Raw genomic sequence first — 14,422 nt, forward strand, 5'->3', positions numbered from 1 at the left:
GCAAACATAAGAACATTAGAATGACGAGGAACAAAGGAAAAATCGTTGATAAACATAATGAAAAAAAGAGGCCCCAAAATAGACCCCTGAGGCACGCCAGATAAAACTGGAAGCCATTCAGACGCATTACCATCAAAAGTGACTCTGAAACCTGTCCGATAAATAACTTGTAAAAAATAAAATTAAATCGTGATTTAGACCAAATTGTTGAAGTTTGAACAAGAGCAACTTATGGGAGACCCTGTCAAAGGCTTTAGCCATGTCTGTATATACAACTTTGCATTGTCCTTTTGCATGTGACAACAGAACAGACAAATTTGTTTCACAAGACCTTCCTGGGTAAAATCCGTGTTGATGGTCACTAATAACTGGAGATATATGTTTAACAATTTGGTCGTGAACAATTTTTTCAAATACTTTAGAAACTGGTCTATAATTGCGTACATCAGATTTAGAACCAGCTTTAAAGATAGGGCACACGTTAGCTTGCTTCCATTTTATCGGAAAACGTTTCTCAGAAATGCATCTTTCAAATAAAATTTTACAAGGGAAAGAAAGAGGTTTGGCAGCTAAAGACAAAACAATATTACTTAGACCATCATTACCTGAAGCCTTATGAGAATCAATTTCATTAATGTGCTTTTCTATAACCTCCTGATTAAACTCAAGTTTAGATAAGCAATCAATGGGATATTCAGGAAGATTAGGAATATCCAAATCGTTGTTAACAGGACTAAAAACAGAATAAAAGTAAGTTTGCTTTGTCTTTTACAGTGTAAGCTGACTGATTATTAAAATGTAGTTCCGAAGGGATGTTATTATTATTTTTTCTTGAGGATTTTATCCAAGACCAAAAACGTTTCGGATTACAACTTAAATTAAAACATAATGAATTAACATAGGTTTGATACTTAAATCTACAAAGTCGTTTAAAATTTGACCTAGCAAATCGAAAATTTTCAATATTTAACCTATTTGGATTACGTTTTTTTTCTCTAAAATATGATTCTTTAGATTTCAGAGCAGTGTAGAACTCATTATCAAACCATGGTGGGAGTTTTCTCTTAGGTCTGAAAACAGGGACGAGATCTTTGATAGTAGCAAAAATAAAATCATAAAATAAATTAACTGCCTCATCAATGTCAACGGCAAGATCAAGTAAATGCCAAGGAATATGAGAAAGCATTTGTATAAAATCTAATTTGTTAAGTTTTTAAAAATTATATAACAATCGATCGTCATCATTGATAAGGTGTTTGTTAAACTCTATAGGATATTTAAAATTTATTGCACAGTGATCAGAAGTGAAAATATCTTCACCGGATGAAACTTCGTGGCATATAGTATTGCACAAGACAAGATCAAGAGTGTGATCGGCACATGTCGGAAAATATACAAATTGATTAAAATTATTGCCCTGTAAAATATTATCTATAAATTTGCCATTAGAGTTGTCGGGAGCTTCACATTCTACAATATTGCACTTATTATAACTATTCAAACGCCATTTTATCTCAGGTAGATTAAAATCTCCTAATAACATAACGTCATGATTGAAGCCCTGAAATTCATATTGCACATTGTTTATAGACTCACAGAGACGATCGATTTGAGATTTAGGTGCCGATGGGGGGCGATAATATATACCAATAATTAAACATTTTTTTCTAGACAGTTGAATTTTTACCCACATTAGTTCTTGACTTTCATCTTCAAACTGAATGAGACGACACGACCTGTATTTGTTGTTAATTAAGAGTAAAACTCCACCGCCTCTCTTGTCCTCTTGCCGGTCCCTGCGATATAGATTAAAGCCATCTAAAGACAGTTCTCAATCAATTAGTGTTATTTAACCAGGTTTCAGTTTTAATGCTACAACGTCTATGTATCTTGTGACATGTGACTAAACAATTCCGATTTATATGATTCCATTTTATTTTTTACACTACGAACGTTTTGGTAGTACACCTTTAAAGAGCTGCTTTTATTATTCGAATTAGTAGCATTCGGTCCAGGATTGACTTCTCCCCTCCAAGTACAACAGACCAAATACGTAGAGTACGAATTTGAATAGTATGACACAGCCCTGCCAAGGAATTTAAACTTCGATTTCTTTCGTACTTGTAAAGATGTAAGGCCAGTTTTGTTATTGCACATTTTGAATAATAAATAGATATCGGATGAAAATCGTCGTCAATGTAAACAACATCATTAAAATAGTAGAAAAAATATTGCACAAAGTTGTTCATAGAACGTTGTGTAAGTTCCATTTCGACTTGGTTCCACTTATGTGCATACTGACCTGGACAGCTGGTTATTGCACATTTTGAATAATAAAATGGTATCGGATGAAAATTGTCGTCAAGAATAAATCGAATGTAGACTGCATCAGTAAAATAGTAGAAAAAATATTGCACAAAGTTGTTCATAGAACGCTTTGTATATTCCATTTCAACTAGGCTCCATTTAACATTTGCATACTGACCTGGACAGCTGACTACACAGACCCCTTCACACACCGGTAATGCTATTCTTTGAAAGTGGCTCTGCCGGCCTAGGTTTATTGTGCTAAAATTCACGTATTTGAACAAAGATTGGTGAAAATTGTTGTCACAATTGCATCCATAACCACTCCAAAACACTTCGTGATCATCATTAAAGGCATAGTGATATGCCCAAATATGGTAGTGATATGACATCATCATGTCCATATATAGGCACATCACATCATACATCATTTTTGTTAGTTTGATAGTGTACACAGAGCTTTAAAGATTAAAAAAAATAATAATGAATGATATTTGTACTTGCAATCATAAAATATTTTGATTGAAGTTTCTAACTATCAGTAGACTATTTAGGGGACCATTTCCTATGAAACGAACGAGGGGAAACCTATTATGTTTTAACATTATGGCCAACCTGTATTTAGAGGACACCTCTATTAAGGAGGAGTGGAGCTGTGGCTTGGTGGTTATGATGCTTGGCAACCAATCTTAGGGTCCTGGGTTTAAGTCCTGTCATATGTCAGGGTTTTTTTCTCATGACAATTTACAACTCCACTCCCAAAGACTTAATAATAAGTCTTTGTTTATGTAGAGCATCTTGTGTATATATTTGTCTTGTGAAATTATTAAATAGTTTATCCATCCTGTAATTGGCGGGTTACTCGCTGTTGGATGAGAATAAAAAAAAAAAAAAAAAAAGGAGACACTTTCATGTTAAGTGAATAAGGGGACATATATATTTTAACACTAAGGCTAATCCTTATTTCGTAGACAATTCTGTTAAAGGGACAATTTGTTGGGTCCTGAGGGTGTCCTCTTAATATTGGTTCAACTGTATTTTTATATTTATCCTGGTAAGTAATAATCAGAGACTACCGACACCACTTTAAAATCATATAGGAAATGGGTATTTAAAAAAAATAGTTGTTTATAAGAATGTACTAGTAGTTTAAAACTTTCCATTTCTATTTTTCTTATAAGCAGCTTTTACACCAAAGGAAATGGGAAGGTCCGCTCTTAAATACTATGTACACAATGACGCATACAGTTACTACTGTATAGTATGCTTTAAGATATCAAAGCATCCCACGCAATGCGTAATTTCTAATTTTAAGTGTTATCTATAAAATGCAGATAAATATAAGATGTGGCTGTAATAGTTTCATTCTTTTAAATCTTATCTTTTTGGTTAAAATCCAAATAAATCACATGATTTAAATTTGTTTTTTACTATCATGTATTCTTCAGTTTTAGTTTAAAAGTTTGTTTGAAAAGTAATTTTTTAAATCAGTAATAGAATTTTATTTATGACCTCAAACACAATATTAGGTCATTTATTTTTACTGTTTTACACATCTTTATTGCACCTTAATGATACAAAGTTTGATGATTATCTGATAGCCATCTGCGTTACTAGTAGTTCAATATCCTACTGTACTTAAAGTGAAAGTTGCTATTAATTAGGTTTCTATGAAATCTTAGTTTGTATAACGCACAATTAACACATGATTGTACGTAATGGCTTTATCATCATATTATTATCACTTCCATGACTGATATTTTAACTACAAATTTTCTTAATATATTGATTTATTGAAATCTTTGAAACCTGATGAAAACATTATTTTTAATATTATTTGAAAAAAAGAGATAAAACTAAATACAGTATTATACTCCATTATTTATTTACTTCCAGACACAAAATGGATCAACGCCAGTTACACTATCAGCCAGGGTTTCTTTCTGTTGAATTTGTGCCATTTTTCTATGGTTAGTATATTGATTTTATACAAGGTACTTTTGTCACTTTGAGTGAATTGAATTTCAAATTTCAATAACATCATCTCGACTTCACGTCTTTTGTGTGCAATTAATAACTGATGCTTTTACACTGTAACAAAATGTGAATCTCAATTGGACATTTCTAAGTAGTGGAGCCGTAGCTTGGTGGTTAACATGCTTGGCCTCCAATCCCAAGGTCCAGGGTTGTACATCAAGACTCTTTCAACTCCACTAAATATTCCCAAAGCATACTTTATTTGTTTCTCTATATTTTAACTGGCCGCTTACTAAATCTTATAGTCAGCTCCGTCCACATATTTCCTTTATATCTTCAATACAATCCACACGCGCTAGCTACACAATCATCGCATCGCGTGTGTGGATTGTATTGAAGATATGGAGGAAACAGACATGCGCAGTTTAGCCAGTCTATAGTTCGAGGGCATGGCAATAACTATAGATGCCGACGTGAATTGAAAGGTGCCAGTATATAATAATAAACATTGTAACATTAATACAGTGAGAGAAAATATATCAATAATGTAACCCAACATTATTAAACCTAAATGATCCGATATATTTAAGTAAACTAAATAAATGCCACCTGTTGTTTACAGATTGTTTTCAAGAAGAAAATAGTCATCTACCAGAAGACATACAAGTTCATCTCTTTCATATATATGGGGCAATACTTTGTGGTAGCACTGTAAGTGTATTTGTTAAACATGAATGTATCATGACACCTATTAAGACATTTTGATTGTTAATTCATTGTTCTATATTATTCATATATTATAATGACCCACAATGATCTTTAAATGTCGACATCGCATTAGGAAGCATAGTTTTTCATTTTTTGATCAGTTTGAAGGAAACTGTTTGAACACACTGATATTGAATACAAGAGCTTGTTACTTTACAATTACTTAGCATATAATGTATATTTTATACTAAAAGCGTTTCTTATTGACTATAAAATATACTGATTAATGGAAACTTATTTTGTTTTCTCTAGGAAAATGCTCTGAAAGTGGTATCACCTGCAACCGTGGATCTTATCTTTCATCAATTGTTACCTGAAAAAAGCCAATCATTAGCTAGCCCTCATGTATTGAAAGACAACTTATCTCTCTATGATCTTATTTTAAAGTGCATTATATTAATGATACAGGTTATTCATACCTGTTCACCCGAAGAAGTAAGTTATCTTATGTAAATATTTTATTAGATAACATCTAAATAAATTTCTGATTGTGAGTCACATTGCAAGTAATAGTATACAAATATTTACTGGGTTGAGGGACATGGTTAAATATACATATTATGCCAGTTCTGTGGTACATTTCATTTCGAAACCTGAGCTGCACTGACGAGATCTAATAAGATCAAAACAGTACTGTCTGCAGATTGGATATATATATATTTTACCGTGCCCCAATGAAAGCCCAGTAAATATTTGTTTTATATACCGTACCACCCAATTTGGCAGGCTAGACTAGGCCGAAGCGAACGCAAACATGGACTTGGTTGGAGTAGCCCTTGGCCTAGTTAGTGACATAGTTTTGCTGCCAATAAGCAACCAAAAAAGGCCTGTATTTGATAATTCGTCGCTTCCAGATATGTAATAAATATTTCCAAGTCATACTTTATTTGTTTCTTCATATTTTAACTGGCCGCTAAACTTACTAAATCCTCTAGTTAGCTCATACACAAGTTAATCATCGTAGGCTAGGGCTAACTACACAATCGGCGCAGCGCGTGTGTGTAACTGATTGTATTAAAGAAGATTTTTCGTTTAGCCGGTCTTTAGTTTGAGGGCATGGCAATAACTATAGACCGGCGATTAAAAAAAACAGATGCTGTGAATTGAAAGGTGCCGGTATATAATACGCACTATTTACTTTAAAATAATCTTCTCACATACAAAAATAAATCCAATAGTAACACTGTCTATTCTGTAAACGGAAGAAATGGTCTATTATCACTCTTACCATAATTTGTGTGCCTATAGCCTACCAGGATAAAGCAACAATAGCCCTTCTACAAAAAGTATAGGATACAATACAAAAAGAAGAATTTTTAGAATGTCCCTATCAGACAATGAAACAATCTGCCAATCATGCACTCTAGTGGGAGCATCCCAATGTACTGTCATCATTTATTTTCGCTAAGAGTCCACTTATGAAAACAAAAGAAACTAACAATAATTATGGACATAATATATGTTAAGACTCCTTTCAATCCATTATATGGTTAATAGGCCTTTTGTGCACATACTTTAAAGAACTGTTCTATTCTGATTATTGCAATTTTTTGATGACTTTTCTTTTACCAGAGGCAAGTAGACATATTGGAACTACTTGGAAACCTAATAAAAGCATTAAATAACAGTAAAAGCAACCCTGAGGTTCAGCTAAAATTACTTCGTAAGTAGTAGTAATTATTTTCTCTTTTAATAACAGCTTATAGAATCATTTTTGTTGATTAGATAGTTCACTTCTCTCAAGACCAAACCTTGGCCTCAAGGAGCTTATTCAACAATTTATAAAACAATTGTTTATTTTTTCATAGTAAAATGCTTGTTCTATGCTAGAAATTCTAACAAAATTTACGGCCTTGATTTCTTTACAGTAAAATATACTATAGAAGGCCGCAAAATGCTTGTTTTAGAAATTCTAACAACATTTACGGCCTCGAAAAAATTATGCGAAATAAGTATGTTGTACTTACAGAATTGGTTTTGTATTATATTCCTGAAAGCAATAAATCCATGGTAGTTAGTAGCTCAAGAAACTGATGAAAACTGTAAGACGGCTATTGAACAAGGAACTTCTTATCAATACTCATGATGACTCGTTCTCACATCTGAACTCTGCGCAAAATCAACCTCTTCCTTAAAAGAACACGTTCACTTTCTTTACGCTTGACTCAACTTGTGACCTTAGAATCCCTATGGCAAACATCACATTCTTCTACCAATCAATTTTATTTAAATCTTGCCTGCGACTCATCATTATTTCATTTTACGTCTGATCCATGTTTTGATTTGATATCCGTCTGTTAAAAATGAAAGTATTGGATCATTTTTGCCTAACGTAACAATCAACCAGAATTTAAATATATAAAAAAATTGAAAATAAAACCTTGAATCTATCAGTTAAGACAAATTTAATAACACAAAAAGACATCAAGAAAAAAAAAATGTAGGTCAAAAAATAAAAGCTGTCAACCAGTCATCTTAAAATAGTGTATCAATAATAATAGTCAAATAAGAATCTAAATGATACTGATTGATTTTGTTATTTTAAATTGTTTATGTTCAAATTATTCCCCAGTAATTTCTAGATTAGTTTGATTTGAATTTCTGTAGAACCCATCATTTGTGGGGGACAGTTTCAATAATGTTTCAGTAAATACCACTATTAAAGGGACAATTAAGTACTGAATTACTGATATATACTAAATAAGATAATAATCGTCTAAATACACAAAAGTCAAATAATATTGTACATTGTCTAACCAATTGACAAAATATAGCCCTGATTGTTCTTGGTCTATGTTTTTAATGGCTATGCCTAACCTACCGTACCACTACTAGATAGGTGTTTATTTTATGTATAATTTTCTTATACCATCTTAAATACTGGTTTAAACAAGTTTAATCCAGCAAATCTTGCTGACAAAACCTGATTCAGGAGGACACTCGCCTCTTAATATTGCTTTACTGTATTTTATAAATAATATTATTTTTTGTGTAAGACCCTGAATACATCTGTTAGCAGATGTTATTTAAGTCCTATTATCTCTTAACACCTTGTGCGTAATATCCTTTTAATCTCTCCTACACTGACTTTCATCTTTTAAATTGACTCTGACACAAATCCATGACAGTAATTGGCATTTAATAGATGAGTAATTCTTTAATAATATTATTTTGAAAATAATGAATGGGTAATTAGACAATATGACACTTGTTTATGGTGTAACAACATGATGCATCTAGAGGTCTCAAGTTCAAATCTACCCAGAGACATTTTGATTAATATACAGTCTAGTTGTGTTGGTTTGGTTTTGGATTTGGTAGCTTTTAGGTACACAGTTAAGTTTCCTAAAATCTTAAAAATCTTACAGTCCTATTGATTGGTATTTGGTATTTATTTAAGTTATCTGCATAATTAATTTTTACCTATCTCAAGTTTGTAAATTATAAACACGATGAAGTATTTACTTTATGTATGAATGACATTTGCATAAAGCATTACGATAATACAGTAATCACTGTTTCCCTCATTGGGTCAACCTACACTAATGAGTTAATGTATGCGGTGTAGATAGTGGTCATGTGAATTGCAAATCGGGCTGATGTCGTTAAATGTAATTTACATAATTTCTCTTTGAAATCTATCACTTTTTTCCCCATACTCATGATTATGACTGTAGTATTGGTATTCTACATGTTATTTCAGTTTCTTTGTTAAACTTGGTTCCCAATATTTTATCGCTTCATGATTTGTCAAATCATTAACGTTGCGTAGCATCCTTGTGTTGCATCTCTAGTGAGAATTAATCATTATATATTGCCTGAAACTTCTTGGGGGAATATATTAATTATATGATTTTTAATGTTTCTGAATGTAACAAATGTGAAAGCTATATAGATGCCTTTTTTTATTTTATAGGAACCATTCCACATATTATGCTTGGCCGAGATAAGACTGATTTACAAGAATCGTTTATTAAATTAGATATTTTTAATGAGCTGTTAAAGGTTTTAAACAATGCTGCAGTAAGTTGAAACATTTTCTATTATTAAAATATTGATTGGTTAGAACTTAATTGAACCGATATTTTCTCAGTACCAAAAAAGGGAATTCCCCACTTGGCTGAATTCATAATTAACGGAAGGGAGTGTTTGTCCAAAGTGAAAGCTAATCTCTAGTTACTATAACTTGTAGGTTTTTAATCAAAAGTTACTCTTTTTTGATTGAATATTTCTATCATCATCATCATTATCATCACCACCAGACATCATTTATTCCACGCAATTCGACTCTCTATTCTTACCTAGTTGTGTTACATCACCTATTTGATCTTTGCTCACCCTGATGTTTGGTTCAAGGTTGTGGTGTAATATTTTTTTATATGGTGAGGGCATGTGGCGCAGTGTGTTGGACATTGGAATACTGATCGTGAGATCGTGGTCCAAATCCAACTCTCGCCACATTGCTTGTATCATTAGGCAAGACACTTTATTTGCCTCTCTCCACCCAGGTCTATAAAATGGGTACCCGGTTAGATCAAATACAACAACTGATTAGTAGCTGCATTATGGGAGTATGTTTCCAAAAAATGATCAGGGTAATAATGTGCTATGTAAAGCGCTTTTGAGCATGATTAGTCATGAAAAGGGCGCTATAGAAATGTGGTAATTATTTCATAATTATTATACCCAATTATTTAATTAAATATAATTTTTTGTATTTATTTATCAGGAAACAAAGAGTAACAAGCTGACTATTGCGTATCTGACAGTTCGTACATTAGCATCACTTTTCATGCAATCAACATGTGCCAAAGATGCTTTTAGAGAGGCTGTTGGATACCAGCGACTTGGAGAAGCCTTACAACGATTAGGACAGCCTTCCAAAGAATTACTCAATTCTTTGTTTGATATGGTATATTTTATGTTATTGATGCTTTAATTGTTTTATACATTTTAATTTAAAGATTTATTGTCCCCCAAAAAATTAATTAAATCAGGCTTTGAATATGTTATTTTGTAGTTTTAATAAAGTTAATCACTTCCGTAGGAAAAAAAAACGAAAAATAAATAATGTTTTCACTTATAAAATGACAAACCCATTGGCTGGCAGCCAATTTAACAATTTTTTTGTGCTTTAAATTACATTTTTTTCAGGTAAATAAAAAAATTAGTTTTGGAAGTATTTTTTTTGGGGGGGGGGGGGTGGGGACAATATATCTTTAAATAAACAATAATTCAGCTTCGGCTGCGACAGTGATATAAATAAAAGAAACTTGATACTTGAAAACTTGATATGATCTCTACAAATTTAAATAATAACAATGAAAACATCCAAATTGGTGAGAGGTGTAACCTCAGCTCTTAACAATCTTCCTATACAGACAGATAGTATCATCTTTGGAAAGTGTTTGATTAATCACAACATTTCCATTTAGTGAGGGGATTTAAAGATCCATAACAGATAGTTTGTAGTGCACCTAACAAGATCATTTTCACTATTCAAAACTCTTATTCTAAAACCATAATGACATGATCATCTACCTATTTTTACAAAACAAAACATCTTAAAAAGTATTATATACAGTCCAAAATTATTTTTTGTTTTTTAAATAACTTAGACTATTGTCTGATGAGCCTACGTAGTATAAAACCAATGTACTTTACCAAGATACTTTCTTTTTATTTTGGAGATAATATCTTAATTCAATGCGCTGTAAATACAATCTTTGGTTTCTATACAGGTCTCTCATCATTGTATTGTATACTTTGATGTTAAAATGCTTCTAAAAATTAATGTTTTATCTAAATTTATAAAAGGGTGTTGTAGGAATCATCTGTGTACCAAACTATTTGTTACAATATAGACTATTATATATACTCTCCCTCCACATTACATATACAGACTGTGTGAGAAAAAGTAAGAATTTACAATATGGTTAGTTTTTATTTATGCAACCTCGAGACAGATCAAAATGTTTTATTTGCGAACAAGTTTTTAATCACGGTTAATATATAATAATTAATAATTTAAACACCCAACCTTGTGAACAGGGGTAGACGATCTGTAAAATTAATTAATTATTACTTAAGTTCAAATTCAAACAGCTTGTGGACCATGAATTTGTAGCTGAGATAGACCTAGTCATACATGTATGAACAGGGGGTTTAGACCATCTAACCTGTATTATGTTAAGTAGTTCAACATGTTCATAATTAAGTTAATATATATATATATATATATTGGAGGTACACACCTAATTGGTGACAGTGGCTTAGGCTGCTTTTGTGCTTTCCTGGCAGCTAGTGACTATGATTTTTAAATTACGGACAATGTAAACGGGGATTAGACCACCTGTACTTTATAATTTAATTTATTATTACTTATGTTCAAATTCAGCTTGTGGACGATGAATTTGTAGCTGAGAAAGATCAAGTGATACGTAACACTGGTCCTGCATCCATCATGATTAAGTGGCTACCAGATTTCAAATCACAGGATCTTCAACTGGAAGTGTGTCGCAATCTTTCACGGTGCTGTACCTGGTGCAATCACAACCGCTTACAGTGTTGTTCTAGTAACATTATAGGGTGTATACTAGATACATTGGAGCGTAGAAATACCCTTGATCCGAAAGCAGAAGGTACAAAGTGTTCAGAGAATATTATCAATTTGAAATAATAATAATACACTGTGTGTGCTTGTCCTATGTGCATACATTCTTTGTTAAACCGAATCTGCTTCATTTTGTCTATAAATGTTTACAAATACCAATTAACTCATACTGACAATGCTGTCAGTTAGGAAAAATGGAAAATAAGCACTGTGGTCATGTTCAAAAGTAAACAAAACAATATAGATTATCTGATAAAACTCCTAGAAAGCAGGTAGCCTTTTGGCATTTTCCCCCTGACTGCTATGTGATAGGCAGAACAAATATTTTGCTTAATATAAGCAGAATTTATTTTAATTTGAAGAATGTATGTATGTGTGTGTGTTAAATATAATAAAGTCTACATAATTTTAGACAAATTATACTAATATTATATTATTTGGAGAAAAGGCCTGAAAACAAACATAATATTGTTTTATATTTCAATATTAAAAAGGACATTACAAATACCATGTATGAACTTTACATTTTCATATTGATGAATTATTTTTTTTATGTTTGACAGACAAGTTGATTCAATTACTTCAGTCACTGGGCTCTTGTAGTATAACGTCGTCAGAATTAAAACGACTAATAACACTAATACGAGGAGAAGATGAGAAGGTGCTGTCACCAAAATGTAAACATATGATGCATAGTATGTCCATGATGGCAAGGAAAGGGGGCAAATTGGGAGCCCATCATTATTTTGATTTGGAAGACCGAAATGCTGTAAGTGAATCCATGCGGATTTGAATTGTCACTTTTCTACAAAGTGATTTTATTACTTTTCTACAATCTGCCACATCTGCTAGTGTCAGTAATAATTTGTATATGTTTTCAATGTATATTTATTATTATTTATTATAACACACCTGAATAGATTCTTTGATTGGAGGATTGTGAGTCACATGATATTCAATAGACATGTATTATTAGATTGTCAGTACATAGTCCATATTCTTGGCTAGGCTGTTGACTGTACATTTGAAAATCAAACTGTAGCATCACGTCGTTTAGAATTGCTCTACATCCAATTCGCAAATGCTTTAGTCCATTAGCCAAGGCTCATCGTTAAAAGTAGATGTGTTATAACACAAGTAATGAATGTTAGTGAAAGTGGCAAATAAATTCAGTGAAAGAGGAAATGTTCTCCTCATAAAATTATCTGCCCTATTGCACTCATAAACATTCATTTTTTGTATATTATATGTCTTTCTGGAAAACATATTAAAAATAATGAATAATGACATTCATGGGTTAATACAGTCATTTTAAAATGTATTCTTAATTGTATATGACGATGCAAGGAAGAAAATAAATGTTTAATCGAAATTAAATAAAATGAAAAATATACTTTTTTTGACAGGGAATAACGATATCAGCAATACACAAGTGGCCAGGCCATGGATTCTCATTTCATGCTTGGCTGTGTCTAGACCAATGCTTATCAGAAGATGACCCATCCATGGTCCAGATATACCGAAGACAGTTATACAGGTACTGTAATTGGTTCCTGCACGTGTCCTGGTTGTCTTGTGATGAACACAATTTCCCCTACTTCTTGTACTAAATGTGTATTAGACATTATATTAAATTAGAGGCTTTTAAATTGCACAATTCTAGTTATATTTGGAAAAAAATTTTCAATAAACAACCAAGCCAATAAAGTAGACTTTAGTACAGTAGGTTCAATCACATAGTACTTTGATGTTGTAATTATAACAATTTTTGTTTACATTTCAGTTTTTATTCGGCAAGTGGAATGGGATTTGAGGCTTTCTTTACATTAGACGGCATCCTTACTATCGCCATCTGTACTCGTAAAGAATACTATGTAAAAGATATTGTCGAATGTTCTCTTACTGACAATCAATGGGTAATTTATTTATTTGTTCTTTTGTCAGATCTTTTTTTAAATTTCTGGTTCTGGTCCAGAAAAATATTTTAGGATTAGTTTAGAATTTAAAAAACTCCATTAAATTTTCAAATCTGTACTTCTCTTATAGCATTCTCTGGATATTGTTCATGCTGCTTCTCGAAGACCATTTGTCCAAAGTCAACTATCTGTGTATATTGATGGCCTGTTGAGGCATACATCTCAACTGAAATTTCCAGCCCTAAACGAGGTTAGTAGTATTGTTTAAACACTAGCAAAGTTAGGCTTGTGGTATACCATGTGTTTCCATTAGGGAATAAAGTAGTGTTGAGAATGGTATATATGCTTGTTATGCTAAAACTGTCTTGGAGAATCTTTGCGACGGTTGTAGCATAACAACCGAAAGGTTGACACATCTTATAAAACACAATATTGCATTAAATCCTGAAGATATACAGCCTTCTAAATAAGTATTAAAATTAACGGATTTTGCAACAGACATTTAGAATAAAGGGCATGTGAATATAAACAATTTGTTCTTAATTTTATTTATAGCCATTCACCAAATGTACGATTGGCCCCAACACCTTTCAGCCGAGCACTGCTACCCAACCCACTGAAGGAAGATCTCAGCTCTCCCTTAAAAATATGGGGAAGTTGTTGACAAATCATCTACCTCGCCGTGAGTCCAATACAGTAGACCCAGGAACAATGACAATTCCAATAGGATCACAGGATGATATCTTGGGGGAATCTTTAAGTCTTCATGGCCAGATGGGAAGTGTTTGCATCTTCCATGATGCCTTACAATCAAAGGAGATTAAAAGGCTTTACATTGAAG

General features: G+C 32.3%; 1 protein-coding gene across 1 annotated transcript in view; it reads left to right on the forward strand.

The window, feature by feature from the left end:
- The window catches only part of LOC140040614 (neurobeachin-like protein 1), a 59,553-nt gene that overhangs the window by 1,134 nt on the left and 43,997 nt on the right, over positions 1 to 14,422 (forward strand). Inside the window, exons 2-13 of the mRNA XM_072086678.1 lie at positions 4,204 to 4,277; positions 4,907 to 4,995; positions 5,305 to 5,487; positions 6,625 to 6,715; positions 8,969 to 9,075; positions 9,782 to 9,964; positions 11,450 to 11,693; positions 12,229 to 12,434; positions 13,072 to 13,202; positions 13,449 to 13,581; positions 13,712 to 13,831; positions 14,137 to 14,422. Of these exons, the coding sequence (XP_071942779.1) occupies positions 4,204 to 4,277; positions 4,907 to 4,995; positions 5,305 to 5,487; positions 6,625 to 6,715; positions 8,969 to 9,075; positions 9,782 to 9,964; positions 11,450 to 11,693; positions 12,229 to 12,434; positions 13,072 to 13,202; positions 13,449 to 13,581; positions 13,712 to 13,831; positions 14,137 to 14,422 (1,847 nt within the window). The remainder of the gene's footprint in view (positions 1 to 4,203; positions 4,278 to 4,906; positions 4,996 to 5,304; positions 5,488 to 6,624; positions 6,716 to 8,968; positions 9,076 to 9,781; positions 9,965 to 11,449; positions 11,694 to 12,228; positions 12,435 to 13,071; positions 13,203 to 13,448; positions 13,582 to 13,711; positions 13,832 to 14,136) is intronic.

This window comes from Antedon mediterranea, chromosome 2 (genome assembly GCF_964355755.1).
Source record: "Antedon mediterranea chromosome 2, ecAntMedi1.1, whole genome shotgun sequence".
Lineage (NCBI taxonomy): Eukaryota > Metazoa > Echinodermata > Crinoidea > Comatulida > Antedonidae > Antedon > Antedon mediterranea.